Source organism: Haliaeetus albicilla, chromosome 5 (assembly GCF_947461875.1).
Source record: "Haliaeetus albicilla chromosome 5, bHalAlb1.1, whole genome shotgun sequence".
Lineage (NCBI taxonomy): Eukaryota > Metazoa > Chordata > Aves > Accipitriformes > Accipitridae > Haliaeetus > Haliaeetus albicilla.
In genome coordinates this window covers 4,398,795-4,409,278 of record NC_091487.1, presented here as the reverse complement: position 1 = coordinate 4,409,278, position 10,484 = coordinate 4,398,795, and the positions used below count along the sequence as shown (strand labels likewise).

Sequence of the window (10,484 nt, the reverse complement as noted above, 5' to 3'; positions counted from 1 at the left end):
TTTGTAAAAAAGCTATTTGGAATAAACCAGCAATCCTGAACCTGATTCTCTTCTTAGCTCAGGAGTGGTTCTAGACATGGTCCTGCACCTCAGTAGAGACACGTTAATGTAAAGCAGAAATAATGTCCAAGCCAGGCCCAGCCCTGTGTTTCAGAAGTATGGATTTCTTTATTCAAGAGAAGGTAGAAAATTCTGGTAGAACAGGCCAGCTCTGAAGCATTCAGAGAAATCATGAAAATCTCCGAGTGGTTGTAAAAAATGTTCCTTTCGCCATTCAAGCAGCTGCACTTGTTTTCACCGGTTGTAGCCCGGCTCTTTAGTGAAGAGCTACTTTGGAAAATGTAATCCCTTGGAGTTGTTTGCTCAGTTCTCTTTGTTTTAATTGACAAGCTTAGGCAGCTGAAAGGAAAGGGTAGGAGGGAATTGATCTTAGCACACTTATGGGCATCTCCTCCTGTATTTCATGTCATTAAAACATCTCTGACATACGACTTTATTTATTTATTTATGGTTTTAGGCTTGTTTCTGCTCAAGCACAAATCTGGTGAGACAAGTTTTTTTCCCAAGGCAGGTTGTTTGCAAACTTTGGAGCCCAAAAGGTGCAGCTGCTCTAAAAATAACATAGGATGCAAGAACTGGTTTGGGAAGGTCTCTCTCTGCCTGAGTCCAGAGGCATCTCCTGAAATGCTGCCATTAGAGGAAAAGTTTGCCATGTAAACAGAGCTGGCCTAATTTCTAGAGGTGCTGAACATCGACCTGCAGTGCTTGGTGGTAGGTCCTGAGCACATGAAGCCTGGAAACGGGGCAAATGTTAGCGGCTGGGATTTTATCAGGAACTCATCTGGGCAAATCCACAATTACCGGGTTGAAAAAATGAGAGAGCAAATAATTGCCCCTTGGCTAGTGACCTCTGCAAGCAGAGCTGGGTACTCAGGCTCTAGGAGACCTGCCAGCTCCCGGGCTTCTTGCTGCCACTGACAAAACAAGTCTTCTGTCACAGTCAAGGTCTGTACGTACATGAATCACCTCTTTGTCTGGCCATTCTTTGCAGGGTGACGTCCCCAATGACCTGGTGCTTAGCTTCCAGAGGAGGCCAATGGTCGTGCTGTCCAGGTGCAGAGATTCCCGGAAGGTTTTTCACGGAAGTCAGAGAGGAAAAAACCTGGCACCCGAAAAACGGCTGGGACTGGATCACAGGCAAGAACCACACCAACCCCCCCCTCTCACCCACGCGAGATGTGATGCAGGGGGAGGTGTCTCTTGCCTTGAGCATAGACATAATGTTCTCTATTTTTGACATGCTGGATCTTTAAAACGCACAATGTTATATCTACCACTGAATTAAGCAGTGTTTGCTTTTCAAACCTTCCACATTTGTATTTTTAGCTCCATTTTGGCATTCACTTCTTTGGTTGGAATATATAACACACTCGGTTGTTTAGCATGCCTGGACCGAATTCAGCCTGTGTGTAACTCCACGGGCTTGAGCAGAAGCTACGTTCAAGGTGAATTACTCTCTATGGGGCTAAGGAAATACAGCTTCTGTAGAAATGCATTTCAGCTCCCTCTGTAAATGCTACACTATTTCCATCCATGGTTATTCCTTTGTGGTTTGGGTTATGTATTTACATTTTACGGAATAAATACTACAGCTTTCCCCATGACTAACACTTCTTAGTAACCAATAAGCTACTCAAATACACTATTGCCTCCTACAAGAGCCTAAACCACACTGCTCTCCACTGGCTTTCTGTCCCCAGCTGGCCACCTCCTTACACAGAGGCATGGTTAACCAGCATTACATAAGCAACTTTTTGGATCTCGGTTTAACGGGACGGCTTACGAGAGCAGGCACTGGATGCCGTGGGACTGAATTCCTCAGTGACAAACATTTCAAACACGGCCGCTCTCTGAGCCCAACAAAATCCGAGTGAGGTCTTTAGACAAAGAGCGTAACGTATTGCTGCTGCTCCCACAAAGAGGGAGCGAGTTGCTTTTCCAAATCCAGAGGTCTGTTTTAAGAGCAGTGCTATACAGGCCCTTGCGTAAACTTTGTTTATAGACTGGAGTATTTTCAATGAAAATGTTATTTAACTTTAAAAAGTTGCACAGCAGCTACTCCAAAAATTGTTTTCCCTTGTTAAGAATAACACACAGTGTGATACATCTGAAATGGCGATAGCAATATTTCACAAATTTTGATGGATTCATAGTCCAAATACCTTGCTAACAGATGTTTCTTTTAAACTCAGAGTGGTATAGGAATAACTCAGAGATATTACAGTGTCAGCACTGCCTTTTATCTGTGCGTGTCCTTTCAGTGACATCCCCGGGCTTTTCTAATGCACGGGTCAGGTCTGAGCTAAAAAAAAAAAAAAAAAAGTGAAATATTAAAAGAAGTTGTATCTGATCGCGTGCAAGTTTTGGGGCAGTGCTGTAAGGAAGCCGATGCGCGCTGCCGCGGGCTTGCTGTCCGCTTGGGCACAGTGGCCTGGTGGTTTGTGGGAACATGCTGGTTTACAGTCATCATTTCTGAGCTGGCTTTTGGTTGCGGTTAATTGATGAACTTAGGAGTTCCCATGGCCACTCCCATGACCACAGCTTTTGGTCTCATAAATTAACTAACTTTTCTCTCTGCGGATGACAGTTTGCCCAACACAAAGGGATACCCCAGCCGGGCAAGGGGACAATATTTTAACACCCTGGTGGAGTTCTCTTTATTTATCATGGGGTCGTTCAGTCTACCCTCTCTCTCCGAAGTAGGTGGCATCCATGGCTCTTCATTGGGGGGGTCTTTCCCAAGAGCTGCCTCCTCCACACTGCCAGTATGTCCAGTTGATGTGCGCTAGTGGCAGACCGGTCTGTCCCCAAACCCCACCTGGGAACAGCCTCAAGCCTTGGGAAGCCTGGCTCTTGGTCTCAACCCCAAAGCCGGCCCAGGGCAATGCTGGGGTTGAACTGCAGGGCAGGGAGCATCCTTCCTCGGGGAGACCCCTGTTCGTACCCCTCCGGAGCAGCCGGTCGTGGCCGTACACAGCCCGTGCTGGCTTGGGAAGGCGCCTGCTTCCCACCCAGGTGGGGGTCCTGGTGGGAAGGAGCAGGGGGGTGTTGGGGGGGAGAGCGTTATTCTGGCAGCCGGGGAGGGAAGGGGGAGGAGAAGGATGAGAAAATCCGGAGGGCGGGTGGGAACCCGGGGCAGGGATAATCCCGGGGCCTGGCAGCGGGCTGCCGGCCCCCCGAGAGCGTGTAGGGGTTTCCAGCAGCGCGGCCCCTCGGGGCCCGGCGGGCGGTGTGAGCGAGCGATGGGAGGAACCAGGTCTCTGCCGCCGTCCCTTTTCTCCCCGCAGCTGCTTCTCATTCCCCAGCGCTCCCTCCCTTCTCGTCAGGCGGAGGGAGAGCCGCTTCCCGACTTTCCCTTCCCAAACCGGCCTCTCGGAGGGTCCCCGCCGTCCCCGCACTGCAGCCGCCCCGCGCCCTCTCCCCCGGCCCGGCGTGCTCGGTGACACGGACCCCCGGGGGGGACACGGACACACACGGGGGGACACCCACGCCGACGGTTGTGTGTGTGTGTTCCCCCCCCCGGCCGTGGGAGAGAGACAACGAGAGGGGCAGGAGGGGGCCCCGCGCCTCGGGTTGCGCCAGTCCCCGGGGGATGCACCTGAGCGGAGCGGGGGGGGACGGGGGACCGGGGACGGACCGCGCTCCCTCCCCCCGTCCCACGCCCACCGCAGCTCGGCACCGGCTCGGTCCCGACCCCCGGCCACAGCCCCCCCCCGCCCCCCCCGTCCTCTCTTCCCCTCCCCGGGGCGGCGGAACGGAGCGCCGCGGGCCGGGAGCCTGGCGCGGGCGGCGGGGAGGGGAGGGCCGGGCCGGGCCGGGCCGTCCCCCGCGGGGCCGGGCCGGGCGGGGGCGGGCCGGGGGCGGCGGGCCGGGCCGGGCCGGGCCGGGCCGGGCTGGGCTGGCGGGGTGCGAGGCTCCACGTGACTTGCGGGGCCGGGGAGAAAAACCGGGGCCGGCGGCGGCGGCGGCCGCACTGCGCCCGGGCGGCGATCGCGGGAGGCGCTCGGCAGCCGCTGCCCCGAAGGCTTTCGGCGCGCTGGGTCCGGGCTGGCTCTCCAGAATCATGGACTGTGCTGATATGCCTTGCTTGCTGTCAGTGAGTACAGCCCTCTTCTTCCTCGGCTTCGCTCTTTACTTTTGGTTTTCGCGACGGTTCTTGATTTTTTTTTTTTTAAAAAACTTTACTTCGTTCTCGTTCCCGTCTCGTTTACCCCCCCCCCCACCCTCCCGGGGTCCGGCGGCGGCGGCGGGACGCGAACCCGCGTCCCCCCCCCTCCGCGCCGTACCGCCGAGCCGGGCGCCCCTTCCCCGCCGGGCGCCGGGGCCCCGCCGCCCCGCCGCCCCGCCGCAGCTTCGGCCCGGCCCGGCCCGGTGCGCCGGAGACCCGCCTGCCCCTGGGGGCTGCCGGGCGGCGAGCAACCTGGGGCGAGCGGCTAATCCCTGCCCGCCGGGGCGCGCCTGCTGCCGCTCGGGGGCTTCTTCTCATGTCGTTTGGCCGTTTATTACTATTATTTTCAAGTTTATTCGGAAGAGGAGGAGGAGGAGGAGGGGGGGGGTTGCTTCTCATCCTGACTTTCCTTGTTGTTTGTTGTTGCGTTTTTTACACCCCAGAGACACCATGATTCCTGGTAACCGAATGCTGATGGTCATCCTACTATGCCAAGTCCTGCTAGGAGGTACTAACCATGCTAGCCTGATACCCGAGACCGGCAGGAAGAAAGTCGCAGAGCTTCAGGGACAAGCCGGATCCGGACGCCGCTCTGCCCAAAGCCATGAACTCTTGCGGGGTTTCGAAACAACTCTGCTGCAGATGTTTGGGCTGCGAAGGCGGCCTCAGCCCAGCAAGTCAGCCGTCATTCCTAGTTACATGCTGGATCTCTATCGGCTCCAGTCTGGAGAAGAGGAGGAAAGCCTCCAGGAAATTAGCCTGCAGTACCCTGAGCGATCGACCAGCCGGGCAAACACCGTGAGGAGTTTCCACCATGAAGGTCAGTGACGGGAGGAGGTAAATTCCCAGTCCCAGTACCGATTGGGATTTCCTTGCGTTTGGAAGCTCGCAAATGCGTTTAGAAGCAGGACGTGCCCGGCCCTAAATTTATGGGAGGAAAACCACCCCCCCAAGCCTGCTGTGTGTGGGTGACAGGCGTGCTGCTCTGTATTTTTTCCAGCATCCTGTGCTTAACCCGAGCTTGACCATATTTTGAGGTGCTTTCGCTTCTGTTGACAACAGCGAGTTTCCTTTGGTGCCTTTGCCGCGGGGTCACTCCTTGGGCTCGCGTGGATTTAATGGCTCTGGATCAGATGCGGGAGTAAAGTGAGGGCGGGATCTCGCCCCTGGTGTGTTTCTTTTGAACTATCAAAGCAATTGCTGCCTGGTTTTGCTCTTAAAAAAAAAATAAAAAAAAAAAAATCCAAAAAACCCCTACTCGAATTTAATACTTACAGCTGTGTGTTTATAAGGTTTATTCAATAGGCTCTTGTAATCTGATCCAAATGTTTCCTAGCGGATGTTTCTTTTCCAAAGTAAATCTGAATTATTAATCCAGCCGCATCATTACTGTGTTGGAATTTGCTTCTCTTTCTCCCCCTGCCCCCTGCGCCCCGTAACAAGGCACCTCTGTGCTCCGTGGCGCCGCACCTCGCTGGGGAGATGATTTTGGAGAGACTGGGGGGTGAAAGCGAAAGTGGAAAAGCCTCCCCGAAAGGGGAAGCAGACGGGAAGGGGTGACCTGGTCTGGGCGCAGGCATGCGGAGGGTGAGCGAGCGGTGCCGGGGCAGGAGCTGTTTCGGGTCCGGTCGGGAGGGATGCGCGGGGGAGCGGAGAGGTGCTGGTGGCTGCCAGGCAGGTGAAGCGTGGGTGCGAGCTGTAGCTGTGGCTGTGTGCCCCGAGGCTGATGTGCTCTTGTTTGCTTTTTGTACCGCTTCCCCTCCCTGCCCCGCTCCCCTCCAGAGCACCTGGAGACCGTCCCGGGTCCCAGCGAGGCACCCCGGATCCGCTTCGTCTTCAACCTCAGCAGCGTGCCGGAAAATGAGGTGATCTCCTCGGCGGAGCTGCGGCTGTACCGGGAGCAGGTGGAGGAGCCGAGCGCGGCGTGGGAGAGGGGCTTCCACCGGATAAACATTTACGAAGTGATGAAGCCGCTGTCGGAGCGCGCTCAGGCCATTACGCGCCTGTTGGACACGCGTCTGGTGCACCACAACGTGACGCGCTGGGAGACCTTTGATGTGAGCCCAGCTGTGATCCGGTGGACCAAGGACAAGCAACCGAACCACGGGCTGGTGATTGAGGTGACCCACCTCCACCACGCACAGACTCATCAGGGCAAACACGTCAGGATTAGCCGATCTTTACCTCAAGGGCGCGGGGACTGGGCTCAGCTCAGGCCGCTCCTGGTCACTTTTGGGCACGACGGGCGAGGCCACACGCTGACCCGTAGAGCCCGCCGGAGCCCCAAGCACCAGCGTTCCCGCAAGAACAAAAAAAACTGCCGCCGCCATGCCCTCTATGTGGATTTCAGCGACGTGGGCTGGAACGACTGGATCGTGGCACCCCCGGGGTACCAGGCGTTTTACTGCCACGGGGACTGCCCCTTCCCTCTGGCCGACCACCTCAACTCCACGAACCACGCCATCGTGCAGACGCTGGTCAACTCCGTGAACTCCAGCATCCCCAAGGCCTGCTGCGTGCCCACGGAGCTGAGCGCCATCTCCATGCTCTACCTGGATGAGTATGACAAGGTGGTCCTGAAAAACTACCAGGAGATGGTGGTGGAGGGGTGCGGGTGCCGCTGATCCCCTTCCCCGCCACCTTCTCCTCCCCTTCTCTCTCCCTCCCGTCCCACCCCAGAACTGCTTGCGATAGCTGGACTCTTCTCTAAACTAAACGTTCACCTTGACCTTATTTATGACTTTATGTGCAAATGTTTTTGACAATAATGATCATATATTTTGACAAAATATATTTATAACTACATATTAAAAGAAAAAATAAAATGAGTCATTATTTTAAAGGTAAATGCATTTTGTGTCTCGCCTCTCAGGGTGCTGCTGAGGCTGTGCTGGCTGGGAGTGCAGCAGGGAATATATCTTCTCTCCTTCTCATCTCTCTCCCCCCCCCCCCCCCCTTCGCTTTCTCCTCACCCCTTTTCCCTGTAAAGACTTTGCAAATTTTAGTCTTTCTATTTCTCGCCGAGGTACCGCGGATCCCCCGGTGCTGGGGCTGCGCCACATGGGAGATGAGGGTCCCTGGAGATTAAGAGCTGCTTCTCCCGGCCGCTGGGAATAGAGCCGACCTTGCTAACCTGGCCCAAGCGTTTGCAAAGCAACCCACCAAAAATGCATTTGAAAAGGTGAAGATTTACCTGAGGGCTTTACGCTAAACCCACTGGGTTTTATACCCTTCGTCCATCTTCAGGATTCCCCAGGTTTTAAAACTATTAACATTTCCCCCCCCCCCCTCCCCGCCACCCCCTGCCTCCTCCCCTCCCCACTGGAGATTGGCTTCTTTGGGAAGCTTCAAAGGTTTGCACGGGTCCTTTGAAGATCAAATCGCCCCATTACAATGCCAAAAAAAGAGAAGATATCTGGAGCAGTTAAATATGTGTTAGCTAATAGCTACCTGTGCTGTGTCCTTTCCAAATTGCTTCCGAGCAGGAAGGTGATCAGAGCCCAGCAGGTACAGTTAGAGGCATCTAGGGCCTGAAACCCCTGGCTCAAATGCATCGGACGGACTGTGTTTGGCTTGGAAAATAGGGAGCTGTGCCGTGGGGTGCGTGCATGGGGCTCGTGTCCTTGGCGGTCGTGGGAGTGGGAAGGGAGGGGAGCGGGGTAGGGCTGCATGATGGATTTTTTTTTTTTTTTTTTTTTTGTTTTCCTTTAATGATTGAAGTTTTCCAACCCTCCGAAAGGGGCAGCTTAGTTGAAACCAATAAAAACTGGAGTGGAAAGCTTGCCAAAAGCCTTGGCTCCCTGAAGAGTGCAGGTGGAGAGAGGAGATGGGAGCTGTGGGGGGAGGTGAGCATGGCCCTGCTTTTCTCTCGGAGACAAAAAAACCCCAGCCCTCAACCTCCTCTGTGCCAGGGAGGCTTTTCCACCCCTCCATCCCAGTGGGTGCTGGCACACGGGAGCAGGCCACAGGGTTCCCTCTGCTGCCGGAGAGCCTCTGGGTGACTCTGCCTCCCCAGTGGGTCCCCACAGCCCCCCAGCACCCCGTGAGGCAGCGATGGGTGCTTGCTACGGGGACCGAGCGTCCCCGGCATGGCAGGGCTCTGCGTGGGTGCTCGCGAGGATGCACATCGCCTATAGGGCCGTGACGGATGGAGGGGGATCACCCCTTCGCTGGGGAGCCCGGGCGCCTGTGTAGGGGTCGGGGTTATTGCTACCATGTCTCCGGGGCCCCCTCGGCCCCAAGCTGACACTCTCATTCCTGCCTTTAGAAGGGAAATGTGTGGCCCGGGGCATCGGCGACCTGCTGCCTCTCCTTTGATGCCTGCATATCAGACATAGCCATGCCAAAGAAAGAATTTCATTTTGAAGTGGCATCAGCTAAAGGCGAGCGCCTTTCAGCTGCCTGACAGGGCAATTACACACATCTCCGCCGATCTGCCCCGCCACCGATAACCCCGGCTGCTGTGGGGCCGCTGGGGACGGACGGACGGACAGACAGACAGGGAAAGGGGGTCTCCCGACCCCATGGCAGCCCTGGCTCTCAGGGCCGTAGGGCAGGCACTGCGGGAGGGTGCCTTGAAAGAAAAAAAAGAAAAAAAATCGCTGTGCTTTTATTTTTTTTTTTTTATTTTTTTTTTAAAAAAAGGCTTCTCCCAGGTTTGCTTCCCTGTTGGTGCATCCCGGGTTATCCTGGAGGCTGAAGGGCCGTGAGGGTGTTACAAAGTGAAGCAGCGTGCGCGCAAAGGCCTCTTGGATTTAGATCATTCTCGTTGTAGAAATTTCCAGCCGCTTTGCTGCGTTCCTGCTGCTTTATGGATCTGTTTATTTTGGTGCTTATTTTTGCATTGCGTTTAAATGTTGAAATCAAAGCTTCGGCCCCGCGGAGGTGGAGGCACTTGCTTTTCAGTAGGTGCTGCAAGGGGAGAGGTTGTCCTGACACGGACGTGGCCTTAGGGAGATTTTCCTTTGCTTTGGTTTTCCTGCCCTGGCGCTGGGCTGTGGGTTGGTGAGATCTTACATGGGGTGTTCTGCCCAGAAACTGTAGGAAGAAACCCCAACGTTTTTTAAAAAAAATATTAAAGCATTTCAATTTTGTAAATTTTGTAAGAATCTAAACTGTGGACATGAAAAAGCTGACAGTAAGTGATGTATGTATGTTACAAAATGGATGCATTAAGCAATTTACTCAGTGGAGCTTGTCTAAACTTTTGCATTTAACACAGAGTACAGGGGCTGAGGGTTTCCCTCCTCAAGCGTGTGCATCCCTCTGTCCCACATGGGTGGTAGATTGCTGTGTGGCCTCGTGTGATCAGAGACGCATTTAGCAAAATTCTCAATCCGATAAATTGTTTAAAAATAGGAAAATACAACAAAATTGTCAGGAAAACCAGAATCACATCCCTTTCTGGTTTCCAGATGATAACTGGTGGTGTTTTTTTCCCACCACTTCAATTTGGGCTGGGTTTTGCTGGTGATAATCAGAGCTCTCTTCACTGCCCTGACAAGGGGGAGAGGGCTTGCTTTTTGGGAAGCTGCGAGTTAAGCACTGGTGTGGAGAGACCCAGGAATTCCATGCAGCATTTCTGGCCGTTGTTTTGCGCATTTGTTGCAGCAGTTGTGCGGTTTAATCCTGCGCTCTGGAATCAGCGCGATGACTGGTCCTGTCTGTTTGCTGGGTGCTGCTTGCCTTAGGCATGCCGGTTTGGCTTCTTGCTGGCTTATCTGTATCAGAAACTACCTTGCTCACGCAGCAGAGAAGAGCTGGAGTGGTGGTTTAGTTCAGACAGCCAGTGTTTAGCGTCGCTTAGAAGTATGACAAATATATCTGCTTGATAAGTGCAATAATTCCTCTGACCGTGGAACGTATTATTTGCAAATGTTATTTATTTCAGAGCGAGCGCTTTGTTTCTGGTGGCTGGCACAGCAATCCCTGGAAGGTCTGAGATAAGGTGTATCAATTTAGCCGCCCTTTTATTCAGTGCAAACTGTGAACAAAAGGGGAACGGGTCGAAGGGGGGTGTGCAGCCACTTCTCCACCGTCTAGGTGTCCTCCTGGCAGCTGTGGCCCTCAGTCCGGCATCCGAAGAGGTGTGAGCCGGACGGTAGATGCTCTGCGGCTCACCGTGATGCGACTTCATCTTTGTGCCTGCTGCAGGAAGGCTGTGACTTTTGGTACCTGAAAAGTACTGTTGCACTGAAGCCTGTGTGGCTTATGGATATAGGAAATGAGGACAGTGCCTCAGCAGGGTTTGGTAACC

General features: G+C 54.3%; 1 protein-coding gene across 2 annotated transcripts; it reads left to right on the top strand.

Moving 5' to 3' along the window:
* Positions 1-3,978: 3,978 nt before the first annotated feature.
* On the top strand, positions 3,979-7,070 carry BMP4 (bone morphogenetic protein 4). 2 transcript variants are annotated; one of them, XM_069783097.1, is made up of 3 exons: positions 3,979-4,152; positions 4,672-5,048; positions 6,011-7,070. In XM_069783097.1, the coding sequence occupies exons 1-3, from the start codon at positions 4,124-4,126 to the stop codon at positions 6,850-6,852; spliced, it is 1,248 nt and encodes a 415-aa protein (XP_069639198.1). In that variant the 5' UTR covers positions 3,979-4,123; the 3' UTR covers positions 6,853-7,070. The 2 variants fall into 2 exon arrangements, with proteins under 2 accessions (XP_069639198.1, XP_069639199.1); XM_069783098.1 differs by having other exon boundaries at positions 3,997-4,156.
* Positions 7,071-10,484: the final 3,414 nt, after the last annotated feature.